Below are 12,807 nucleotides of genomic sequence, written 5' to 3' on the forward strand. Positions count from 1 at the left end.
GACAGAGGTGGCCATCCTGAGCCACCCAGGCACAGGGACGACCCTTTGAAGCTGGGGCAGTCCAGGTACATTAGGTACTCCGCTGCCAGACAGGGGATGTGAGAGGCTCTGCTAACAAGTTCACAGGACAGCCCATGCTGTCTGTCTGCAAGCCTTTTTCACTTCCCAAGGCTTTAATATGGTTGGCTCTGCCTTGGTGCTGTTGACTCTCTGGTGTCAACATCGTGCTAAAACTAGCTTGAGTCTCACTCCAGCAGCCCTGCTGGAGTCATCAGTGGTTCAAAGTGCCAACATACCTGTGTGTCTTTTGTGCTGTCCTCAGGCTACTGGGAGGTGAATGGGTTTGGTCTCCTGGGCATATACAAGTCTGACCTGGACAAGATTGGAGGCATGAACACAAAAGAATTTCGGGACCGCTGGGGAGGAGAGGACTGGGAACTGCTGGACAGGTAGGCATCCATTGTCATCACTCATTTGCGGAGGGGAAACCCATTAGGTTCTGGAGGACCAATGGCCAGGGGACTGGGGATCTGAGGAGACTGAGGTGACTAATGCCACCATAAGTTTAGTCAGCGAGGGAGAGTCTCTGAGCATGTCCTGACCTCAAACCTAGTAGGCGAGTGGACAGCAAGAGCTGTTTCCTGGTGCCTCCCAGCCACGCTGCTGGCTGGCCACGGGCAGCTCAGGCGCTGGTGCTCGTGAAGACTTTGCCCTCTTCAAGCAGTGTGGTGCACAGTGGGTCCAGTTTGGGTCCCTCAGACTTCCCGTACGACTTACAGCAATTATGCAGAAGAGCGACTGTCAGAGAGACATTTAAAGATCACAAGGTACAGTTGCAATTTCTGAGAGGTTTATGATGAGGGATCTCTGCTGTACAAATCCTCCGTCTCTGGGTTTATAGTTCTACGGTTTGGGGCCTGTCCTGTCTTTTCTGTCAGATGACTGCAGAAAAGACTAGCATCCTGAACAATCCCATGTTGCCAACTGTCTTTCCTCCTAGCCTGGCATCTGCAGGACGCTCCTGACCAGTCCTGCTCCAAAGGGTTCACAAGCGTTCAGCAGGTGTCATTAGATGCCTGTTTAGGCATGTGAGATACCCCTGAGCTATTCTGGACTCTCTGGTTTGATTGCAGTCTCTTGACAACAGCACAACTTAACACAGATTTCCTGGGGCTGAGCCCCCCAGTATCTGTGTGACCAAGTTTTCCCTAAGTCTGCCCTTCTCCTTTCTGCTAGGATCCTGCAGGCCGGGCTGGAGGTGGAGCGTCTCTCCCTGAGAAACTTTTTCCACTGGTTTCACTCGAAGCGGGGCATGTGGAACCGGCGCCAGCTGAAGACCCTGTAGCCTTCAACCCCAAAGCTGCTCGGCAGCACTGTCCACCATCTCGTCTTGACGTGCACTTTATCGAGGCACCCAGCCGAGCACACAAACTCTTCCTCTGCCTCCAGAGCCCTCTGATGGGATGGCACAGCCGAGGAAGGGATGGTCAGGCTAAGGGAGCGGGAGCTTCTCTTGTGAGCCATTGTATCCGAGACGTGGGATCCGTGTCTTGCTGGGAAGGCATGTGGGCGAGACGTCAACACGTGAAGCAACCAACTTGTGTTTCCTGCCATGCAGTCTGGCGGATGGTGCAGTGGGAGAGGTGCCATGTGTCCCACCCGTTGAGTCTTGCGTGGTGCAAACCAAACAAACACAAATCCCAGCTAAGCCCAGAATGCTTTATTTAGAGTAACACAGCTTCTCTTTCAATACCTGAATGAAAAAAAGATAAAAAAACCCAACCTTTCCCTTTTCCCCTCCTTCTCCCTCTCTCTGGTATCTGTGCCTTTGGACAAGGGACCAAAGTAAGTTCTCTGAACTGTGTTGTGTCCGCATGCCCATGTGCTGACCCAAGCAAACCTGGATGTGGAGGAGCTGATAGGCACTTTAGGCTGCTGGTGCTTAGACGTTTCTCTGTGCTTTTCACTTTAGTAATTTTTAAAAACTGTGCTCATATTCAGTGAATTATGGGCCATGGATGGAGATGCAAGTACACTTCCCTTATGAGAGCCACGTTTGCCTGCAGCTGGGTGAGGTGGCAGGGGTTGATGTTACAACTCCACCTAAATTATTGATCCACTGCCTGAGGATAGTGGAGGGGTTATACAGAGAAGCTAGGAGGGCATCTCAGGAGGAATTTTGCAGCCTTATATGACAGACATGTGTGTTTGTCCTAACAATATCAGGGAAACCCTAGCAGGGAAGAAGTGGCAATATTTTATTAGTTGAAATATTGTTGTTTTGTCAGAAAAAAGAGGAGACAGAGTATTCTGCTCTCTAAATCCTGTACATTTATGCATCATCTAAAGGTTAATTTAATAAGTTATGGCCTCACAGTTATGTCTTGTCATAGTTTGACTTTTATGTAAAGAGCAGGCTTCTTGATTGAAGAACCAGCACAGCTGTTGGTGCTTCATCGCCGGAACAGCCTTGGGAGCTCTGGCCCAGTACGGAGGAGGTGTCCTCAGGCCTTAGCACGTGCACTGGGTGCAGAGAACAGCAAGGACAGAAGAAGATTGAGTGAGTAAAAGGATGGGCAGACCCATGCTGGCATTGACCCAAGAACTGTGGGAAGAGCCCCTGTCCACACCTGGCCTGATGCTACAGGGAATTCTCATCCCCTAAAACTCCTGTTAATGTAAGGCAAGATTTTTTACCCCTGTAACCATTTTACAAGACTACAGAAAGTCAGAAATCCCAGCACAATCAGTGCCCTGCACTGGAGCTTCAGTGTCCACATACCTTGCTGAAAAAGCTGCTACCAGTCTCAAGCTTCAAGGGAGAGCATGACATAGGATGCTGCTCACGGCACCTGGCTCTGTGCGGAGTTGCTGAGAAGTGAGTAACGGAGGTATGCAGGATACAAGCAATGCTGACATGCTATTAGACTTGTTTGTGTTTTGTGCTGATAGAGTGGATGCCATTTCAGAATAGGCATTCGTTTATTAATTCTGTGGTGCTTGACAAGTCCATCAGATTGCACTATTGCAGTAGAAAACTGAACATGCAAGTTCTGGCACGTGAGATAGAAATCTTGTCAAATCATCTGCTTGCCTCAGTCTGGGTTTTGTGACTGATGGAGTCCGAAAAAGTCAACTAGATTTCAGGAAGTTCTACTGTGCAGTGTGCAGCTGTGGTGAGAAGTGAAGAAACGGCTGTGTCTCTGGAGCCTGTGACAGAATGCAGACACTGAGTATCTCAGAAGAGGCAGCCTTAGCCTTTTGCCCAAGCCAGAGCAGTCTTTTTGTTGAGAAAAAGTACGTTACCCATGTGGAGACTAAATGAAACACTGCAGCTGGGGCAAGAGGGAAGAGGATGACAACGGTCAACACTATTATTTCTTTTTAGATGTGTCATAGGAGTTGAGGAGGCCAAAGCCCTGTGATGCAACGTTGCAATAAGCTCTGCTTCTGCCTGGAATGTGCAGTGTCAGTCATGCTCTCGGTGCCTGTTGGAGCCTGTGCTTCATGCAAACACAGGCACAACCCCGCGAGTGTGCAGGTGAGCTGCTCTCCAGGCTTTGGGACTGCGCCTCCGCAGCCTGTCTGGGCTAGCTCTGTCACGCAATCCCTGTGGAATGGGGAGAGGCTGGCAGGGAGTGTGAGCACTGAGACATGGTAAGGCGTTAGCAGGACCCAGCTGTTTGGCCCCATCGAGCAGAGAAAGGCATGATGCCCATTTTGCAGATGGAGAACTGGTAGATTCAATGGTGGCCCTTATGTCATGCACAGGAAGGATGGGTTATTTGTACCATGTGCTTTCACATCTGGCTTCAATGTGGTCTGCAGCACCTAAAGTTAGCAACTGGTGTTCATCTGCAGACTCTGGAAAGAATTAGGTGCATCCAGAAGGTAGCTCACTTGGCTTAAATGATATGAGTAACTCTTCCTCCTCACCAAAGAGCATAGTCAGCAAAGAGTGAACTGGAAAGGAGGGTGCAGCCCTCACTCCAGCACTGCCAGGGGAATGTGAGGATTTCACCTTCTTCCTTCCTTCATGCCTTGTAACCCAGGCCAGTGGCAAGCAGGACTGGTTACCTGGTGAAGACTCCTTGGTGGACATGTAAGGAGTTAGTAGGTTTCAGCCTAGTTTCCTGATGGCCAGTGAATCCACTGTCAAAGTTGCCATCACGAATATCTTTCCCTTTCTAGCACAGTGAGGATTTTTAGTTGGTATTTAAGCATTGCGGTAGTAAATGTGATTAATACTAATTGGCATTAGTTGGCAGCCTCCATGGAGGAGCATGGAGGGAGCCCATGGGGGCAAAAGCTGTCTTCCAGCCTGCATGCTCAGAAGCTGTTGTGAGTTGTAGGGAGAGAAGGGGCTACACGCTCCTCGACTTGCCAGCCAGCAGCAAGTCTTGCAGAAGCGGCACCGGGCTTTGCTCTGAGGCTGCAGCCCCTCTTCCAAACCAACCGCAGTTTTTCTCCCCAGACAGAGTCATGAAGAGGGAGGGAGCAGGGAGCATGGCAGGAGCAGGTAGTCCCGCAGCCATGCAGTGAAAGGATGTGGTCATCCAGGGCAGTGGCCAGGCCACTGCGGTCCCTGATCGCCAGGTGTTTTGTCACATCATTAAGTGTTGCGTGGCACACACTGCTGCTGCAAGGAGGGCTCATCCCTGGGTCCAGCACAGCTTCTGAAGAGCAAAAGGGAACGTGGCTTTGCCGTGGCCAGGAAGCTGACTTCCCCCCCAGCAGTCAACCTCATTTCTGTTACTGGGATCTTTTTAGGAGCCTGAGTTTGCGGTGAAGTCTGCCCCACGTTTCTGGCTTTCGTGCACATCCTGGCTATGTCCTGCCTTGATGGCAGGAGGAAATCAGTTGCATGGGATTTCCTGTGCAGCAGGCAGGCAGGCAGGCAGGAGGGAGCTGGGGACAGCTGGGGAAGCGATGGGCCATGCTGCAGAAGAGACTTTTCCTGGGGCAGGATGTGGCCAGGCTGGGACCCCGGGCCCCCAGGCACAGGTTGCACGGCAAGGGGGCTCTACCTACAAATGCCGATACCATCTTCAGGACCGAATTGTGGGGCTGAGGATTGTTTTGCAGATCAGCAAGGGAAATGTAGAAGGGCTAGCTTTTATTCTGAGAGAAATGTATTGTGTGAAAATTATGGTGTGACTTGTTTTGTCCTTGTCTTTAATGTTTGCCTAGTATGAACATCTCGCCTCTCCTCATCGCCTACAAATGTCTGAAGTTGTTTTTTAGATACCGATGCCTTGTGTTAAAAATCTTAATAGTACCTTTGAACTATCTGCCTTAAAGTGGGTCTGTGCCTTCAAGACAACTCCTGGGCCACCTCTCTGTCGGAGCTGGGGGTTACACTGATTCTCCTTCATGTTTTATAAATACATTGTCTTTCTACAAGAGCTGAGTTCCATCCGTGTGTTTGTTACACCCATGTCACAGGCATTAGAAACCAAATGTTGCTCCTCTGGCTTCATATGACCAAAGGTGTAGGCAATACCAGAGAGACAGGTCACTCTCTGCCCCAGCCAGTGAGAGCTGTGCTGCAGGTGGTGGGTAGGTGATGCAGTGAGCAAGGTTAGCCAGGAGCGAGGTTCATTTCAGTCCCCACTAGGGCTGTAGGAAGTGGGATGGCAACAAAACAGTTTTTCTCGTGTCTTCCTGGGTTCATGTGAAACAAGGTAGAAACATTGGACAAATAAGTGTCCCTGCAAAGCACAAGTGCGATGTGATCATAGAGAATGCGGAGGAAAAAATGGTCTCTCTCACAAGCAGGGGACGATTCCTGGAGAAGACCACAGGTGAGAGCCTAGACCTGAGCTCAGTACTTGGCACGGCCTGCACAAATGGGAGGTCAGCTTTCATGGCAGCTGCTTATTTACATTCAAATTTGGCCCCTTTTTGCTTCAGATGTGCCTCCTCTCAGTATAAAAAGCTTGGCAGGAATGGGACTCAGACATGGCGAGGGAAGAAGGCAGCCAAGGTTGCTAATGAGTCTGCTTCCATTATAATGAGAAACTGTTATTAAAGGTGGTGGAGGGGGAAGGCATTCCAGCGCACTGCCAGCACTCTGCTCTCCTGGGCTGGGCGACGGGAATCCCTCTCTGATCAGGCAGCCCTGTGTGCCACTGTACCTGACCTGGCAGCTCTTTGAGATGATGATGTTGAAGTCTGGTAATGAAATTCCCCTCACTGCTTCTTTCCCGGCTGAAACTTTTCTTTTTTTCTCTCTCTTTACATTCAGTCATCAATGCTAATTGCTTTGCCTCCTGCTCTGTGAAACAATGAGTCACAGGATTTGGGATCTGCACATGGGGTGTGTAATTTTTTACCTTTTCATGAACCCAGCTGGCCAGTAGTGGCTGAAATCCCTTAGCTGGTGGTTTTGTGTTGGCTAGAACTAGTTTTGCAGCCTCTACAGTGAAGCCTTGTCCTAGAGGAGAGTAGAATAATGGAGGCTTCCCAGAAACATTCACCCCTGTTTGCTGTCGGCCTCAGCAGAGACTGAGGACCCACAAAAGCAGCAAACGCGGTGTCACTCCAGACCCGCCATCCCCCAGACAAAGGGGAGGATGGGACTTTACCTGCTTCACCAAACAGATCCCAGACTGTGCGCAGGTTTGCTGATTTAAATTCTGGTAAATATGCAACTGGCATTTTCCACCCTACTCTTTCTATGCAACTTTCCTTCAGCTGCAAAAAAGCTGCTGTCATTTGCAGCTAATAGCTGATGCTGGCCCATAGCCTTTGCCCACAAGATCATCCACACCCTCTCCAGAAAAAAGCACCACCCATGACTTACACAGAAATTTAGTTCTTTAAAGTCAAATGAAACCTGCCTGTATCTGGGTTGTTTAAGTGTCAGACACTCCAGTAGCTCTTGAAGACCAGTATGTGGACATTTTTGTAACATTTCTTTCTCAGAGGTGGCAAGAGTATACAAAATGAAAAATCCATGTTGAATTCTAATTCTGCTGTACAATGAAGAAAATAATAGTCAGAAGAGCATGCCATTATTTAAATAGGCTTACACCAGGCTATTAAAATATCAAATTTTTGGCACATTACAGAGTTACAAAATCTAGGATAAAAAATTTTTACTCTTTCAAAAAAAATCTGAAAAATCATTACTTCAAAGACTTTCTTTTTTTTTTTTTTATGGAAACAAATGGTTCTAGTACAAGAGAGTTCCCAGCATTGTCAATATAAAAATGATATATTTAAAAACATTTGTGGTAGTGATAGACCTTAAATTATAATGGTGATTTTTTAAATAAAGTGATAAACTATGCACCTGTCATTTCTTATTGTGACAATAAGTCTAGAGTGGTCTTCCTATGTATAATGTTTCTTCCTTTTTTACTAAATATTGTCAGGCTATTCTGACATCATTCCTGATAGGTCCCTGGCGATGACTTCAGACTTTAACAGCTATTTTCTGTCATTGTTAATTTTCCAATGCCAAAAATATCTGATTGTTTTCTTAACTGTGTTGCCTTTAATTTTAAACAACTAGGAAAACATTTGAACTGGTTTTAGCCTCATTAACATACACACGCTTTTCTATCCTTCCATAAGAACTTTTGTTTGTTTGTTTGAAAAATCCATTCCAACATTTTGGAAGTAAACTATTAAATAGCATTGCTTTAAGTATAGCAACTTATGCTTGAGACAAAAAAGCTGGACTTTTCTTGTTTATTTAGCCTACAAAGTAAATCATTCAATCTTCTTTACAAAATGTGCCAATACTGAATATGTGAAGCAGGCAACTAAAATAAGAGTTAAGATTTACAGAACTGTGCTTTGAAATTGTATACCTGCTGCTGTTCCTGCAGCTTTCTCTAGCAAAGTATGCTCTAGCTTTGAAAGGGACTGTTTTCACTCTGTCGGAACTGCAAAAGCCTTACACAGTGAGGGGCCGGTATACCATAACATGCACATGGTTTTGGAAGTTTAACTCAATTCTCTGGATTTGTCGATGGGCTCCTGCTGAGGTCAGACTTTCCCCACCAGCCATGCTGCTCACATCCTGCAGGGAAGACAAGAAATGCCAGTAAGGTTGCAGCAGGGTCCTCCACACTGCAAGGGCAGAGTGGAGCTGTCATGGCATACCAGGTCACTCAGCACCGCGGCCACCCCTATGGGTGTGGGGTCCTGCTCTTCAGCACTTGCACCCTTTCAGATCCCAAGCCAGCTGTGTTGTTATAGACACTTGGCTTTTGCATCCTCCCTCATTGTATCATGTGTCCATCAAGCTTTCTTGCTGCCTCTTGCCCCAGTATATAGCATTTAAACTATGTTTACATGTTGCAGGTCATGTAAGCAAGAGATGTGAACTTTGCTTCTTGACCTAAAGCACTTTTAACCTAAGAACATGTCGTTGCCTCATTGACCTGACATGGGAACCCAAGCATTTGGTTGGACTCTTACTCACAAGAGTATGTCTTGAAAATAAGAGGTTCTTAAAATGGCCCTTGCCAAACCACACTGGCTGTGAAGAGCTCTTTCACCCCCACCTTGCCAGCACCATCCTTTTCTTCTGCACAGATAATGCTGCCATCTTTGGATACCTCCCAGAACACACCTAGTTTTCTTTCCCAAATTTAGCTCCCATCCACAACTGCCATCTACCTAGCACAAGGTCTGCAGCCTTCTGAAAACCACTTGCAGCTGATAAATCCCAGTAGTTGGGATGTTTGGTATTCTTGCTTTAAAGACCAAGCAAGGAGAAGTCCTCCTCTGAGGGAGTTTGTTCAGTGGCCCCAGAAGCTCATGGGACAACAACGTGCCGCTGGAAAGGCTTTGTTAATTTGTGCAGTTTCGCCTTCTCCTTCTCCACCTTGCAATGGTGTTTTCTGAGACTGAGAGCCCTTCCAGGGGCTGGCAGTGATGGGAACTCACCCCTTCCTTACCTGACCCCATTGCCCCATGACTTAGTAAGGTCGAAAATTCCTGGTAGGATAGAGGCCGGTCTTCTGCACCCCAAAGGCTGTGATGAAGATGTTGAGGATGACTGTGATAAAGATGAGAGCTGTGGCAGCGTTGTTGAGTATATTCAGGCGGGGTTGCTTTGCAACATCATTCAGGTTCAAACGAGCTGTGCGATACAGTGCAAAAAGAAAGGGAGATTTTTAGCTTGACTCCAAGTCCCCCAGACCCTGCAAGCCTTCCCTGCCTGGCAGATGTCCATGGTGCCCCCAGGCAGTGCAGCCACAAAGCTGAGGGAATAATCCCAGGAACCTTACAGGGGCCATAGCTTGCCCTAGGCTGATGTACAAGGACAGAGCAGAGGAAAACGTCTTTTTTTATGTCATGTCTTTGCTTTGCCATGGAGGTTCCATGGCCTTCCAACGGGCCAACCCAGAATAGCCAAATTACTGCTGCATGCTAGCCAGGCATGTGCTGTGTGACCCCCCCCCCCCCCACTGCATGGACATGGGACATGGCAAGGGATGGCTGGGTGACATGGGGCACAAGGTCAGGAACATTGTGCTAGAGTTGGGAGGCCAGTTCTTCCTTGATGCCCAGATCTCACATATGTGCTGACACAGCTATCAACCCCCTCCTCACCCCCCGGGCCAAGAAGTATCTGGGTACATGAATGGGATCAGCTGTAGCTGATGGGCCTTGATCAGTTCGGACACGGGAACACCCTGGGTTACCGGGGCTGTCTGGCCAATGAGCCATGCAGATGGCAGCCTTGTGGCTTCCTGCCCTCAGTTGAAGTCCCCTGTCCCCCTTCTCCTCACAGCTGGCTCCAGCCACCGTGGCTGCCACCAGGAAAGGCTGTGCCATGTGGGGCAGGGGAACAAACACATCACAGGACTTCCTGTAGCCTGCCATCCTGCGTCTCACATAAAAATCCACAGAGGATATACAGGAAAAGTCAGTGTCCTGCAGACTTTTAATACTGGGCATGTGATGGAGGCTGAAAATTGCAACTGCTGTATTAGATGGAGCACTGGGCAAGCCTGTCTGAAATGCTGATGTTAATGTACTGTCAGTATAGCACTAGGAGAACTGTGGGACTGGTTTAATGTGAGATGAATATAGGGAACACCTCTGCCTAAATTATTATGTCTTCAGCTTGAGTGAGGTGAAAGCTAAAATGTAGTATCTGCAGGAAATGCATGAAGGGGCACATTACAGGATGGGCAGCAAGAGGCCCAAAAGCCAGCTCTATCCCTACAACAGGGATTCAGCAGTGGGGAATTGAAGGACGTGTAGTGCTCAGAGCTGTTGACCAAGAGAAAAAAACCAGCACACTCACCACTTTGAAAACCAGTGACACAGACCTCCCCACCACCCATGTCAAGCTGTCCTCAGTTCTCCCACAGCCCTGGTTGGAGCTAGGGGGAATGATTTGGGGGAAGAGGCTTCTCCTTTCCATCCCCATGCCAGCCAAGCCATGGGGTGCCCTGCGAAGTTGCACATGCTTTGGTGACCACCTTACCAGTGATGATGAGGAGAATCCCTATCATCACCTGGAAGAAGAGGGAGATGCTGATCAGCACGATGAGGGTGGTGTAGTACTGGAAGGATGTCCCCTGCTCCAGCACCGCTTTGAGCTGCGTGACGTTTGCCATGAACAGTGCCACGTCCAGCATGCTCTCTGCCACGCTCTTCTTCGTTGCGTAGTGGTTGATGTTCATCGGCCCGTTAATCCGGAGCTGAGGATTCACGCCCTGGGGAGACAGGAGAAACTGCGTGAACTGGTGCAATTGCTAAGCTGACAGACTCATCCGTGCTTCTAGAAAGCCTGGGAAAGAGTCAGAGTTGCGTGTTTTAAAAGTGTAGAGAGTGCCCACGTTCCCCTCACAGTTGCCTCATGATATTAATAGGCACAAGACACTTGTGGTGATCAAGAGGTCAGCAAGGTTAGAAAAATACTGGTTATTTTTATGGAAAACAAACTTGTCCAAAGTTACAATAATGTAGATTACCCAGAGCCAGGGATTTTGCAAGGAATATTAAATTCTCTTTCCTTCAGGGCACAGACAAGCCTTACACTTACAGGGGATTAGATCTTCCATTTGGGTCATGTGTTCAAAGGCCAGTTCTGTTTAATATCTTTATCAATGATCTGGATGAGGAGATTGAGTGCACCTCAGTAAGTCTGCAGATGAGACCAGGTTGGGATGAGCTGCTTGAGGGCAGGAAGGCTCTGCAGGGGGATCTGGACAAGCTGGATCAGTGGGCTGAGGCCAATTGTATGAGGTTCACCAAGGCTCAGTGCTGGGTCCTGCACTTGGGTCACAACAACCCCACAGAGCACTACAGGCTGGGGCAGAGAGGCTGGAAAGCTGCCTGGTGGGAAAGGACCTGGGGGTGCTGGTCAGCAGCTGAACATGAGCCAGCAGTGTGCCCAGGTGGCCAAGGAGGCCAACAGCATCCTGGCTTGGATCAGAAGAACTAATGTGTCCAGCAGGACAAGGGGAGTGATTGTCCCCCTGTACTTGGCACTGGTGGGGCCAAACCTTGAATGCTGTGTTCAGCATTGGGCCCCTCACTACAAGAAAGACATTGAGGTGCTGGAGCATGTCCTGAGATGGGCAACGGAGCTGATGAAGGGTCTGGAGCACAAGGCCTATGAGGAGCGGCTGAGGGAACTGGGTTTTTTTAGTCTGGAGAACAGGAGGCTCAGGGGGGACCTTATTGCTCTCTACAACTACCTGAAGGGAGACTGTAATGAGGTGGGTGTTGGTCTCTTCTCCCAGGTTACAATCAATAGGACAAGAGGAAATGGCCTCAAATTGCACCAGGGGAGGTTTAGATTGGATATTAGGAAAAAATTCTTCACTGAAAGGGTTGTGAAGCATTGGGACAGGCTGCCCAGGGACGTGGTTGAGTCACCATCCCTAGATGTATTTAAAAGACGTGTAGATGTGGCACTTAGGGACATTTTTTGTGGTGGACTTGGCAGTGCTATGTTAACAGTTGGACTTCACGATCTTAAAGGTCTTTTCCAGCCTAAACAATTCTATGATCCTATGACTGTCAGTGGCTGGGCTTTATATCTTCTCCGAAGACTTTTTGCTGGCTACTGTTTTAGACAAGATGCTAGAGCAGATGGGACAGCCCACATTTTTGTTTCTGAAACCAGGAACACTATTTCTTCAAAACATCAGGCACTGAAACCCACCAAGACAAGGGGTGGGATCCATCACACCTGACTTCAATCATTCAGGCACATTTATTGTCAGTGGAAAGAAACAGGTATTTACAAGGGGTAAATCACCTGGTAGCCCTTAACCTAATTGCAAACTGTATATCTTTTGGCTGCTTTTAGCCATCTGTTTTTTCGTCAATCTTTGTTGTTAATTGAGTTCCCCTGTTAGCTGTCTTGACCCAAATGATGGGGAAAAAAAAAATAGAAAATGGGATGGTAGTTTTCAATTCACCCAGAGTGTCATCAGCTGGTAATAAAACAACAGTAAAGGCAACAGTTAACAAAAGATTTGGATATATCTGCAGCAAGCTATGATCTTTTTTCTTAAAAAAAAAAAAGAAGAAAGAAAAACAACACTTCAGTATAGCAGACAGGCTTCAGTTCTCGGTAATCAGCCTCCTGTCAACTGTAGTGAAGACCAGCAGCCTTGCCTTCAGCGCTGTCTGATGGATAACCCTTTAAATCTGGAGATAAGGGCCAGAGGTGACCTCTTTCATTCAGAATGGTGGAAGAGATTTCTCTAGTTGCCTACTGAAGTAGGACTGTGCCTACATAAAATGGTAAGTCCTGATTTGGTCCTTTTGTACCACATAAAGTAAAAAAATGTAAATTTACCTCCATGCTCTGGGCATGAC

The 12,807-nt window shown here is 48.0% G+C and overlaps 2 protein-coding genes across 2 annotated transcripts in view; one reads left to right on the top strand and one right to left on the bottom strand.

The window, feature by feature from the left end:
- B4GALNT3 (beta-1,4-N-acetyl-galactosaminyltransferase 3) overlaps window positions 1-5,405 on the top strand; it is a 67,890-nt gene extending 62,485 nt beyond the window's left edge. Inside the window, exons 19-20 of the mRNA XM_037389775.1 lie at window positions 323-449; window positions 1,237-5,405. Of these exons, the coding sequence (XP_037245672.1) occupies window positions 323-449; window positions 1,237-1,345 (236 nt within the window). The 3' untranslated portion in view covers window positions 1,346-5,405. The remainder of the gene's footprint in view (window positions 1-322; window positions 450-1,236) is intronic.
- A 120-nt stretch (window positions 5,406-5,525) lies between these two features.
- Window positions 5,526-12,807, bottom strand: part of NINJ2 (ninjurin 2) — a 51,951-nt gene continuing 44,669 nt past the window's right edge. Inside the window, exons 2-4 of the mRNA XM_037390037.1 lie at window positions 10,457-10,688; window positions 8,916-9,100; window positions 5,526-8,032 (exon numbers count right to left, since the gene is read on the bottom strand). Of these exons, the coding sequence (XP_037245934.1) occupies window positions 8,937-9,100; window positions 10,457-10,688 (396 nt within the window). The 3' untranslated portion in view covers window positions 5,526-8,032; window positions 8,916-8,936. The remainder of the gene's footprint in view (window positions 8,033-8,915; window positions 9,101-10,456; window positions 10,689-12,807) is intronic.

This window comes from Falco rusticolus, chromosome 5 (assembly GCF_015220075.1).
Source record: "Falco rusticolus isolate bFalRus1 chromosome 5, bFalRus1.pri, whole genome shotgun sequence".
In the NCBI taxonomy this organism is placed as follows: domain Eukaryota; kingdom Metazoa; phylum Chordata; class Aves; order Falconiformes; family Falconidae; genus Falco; species Falco rusticolus.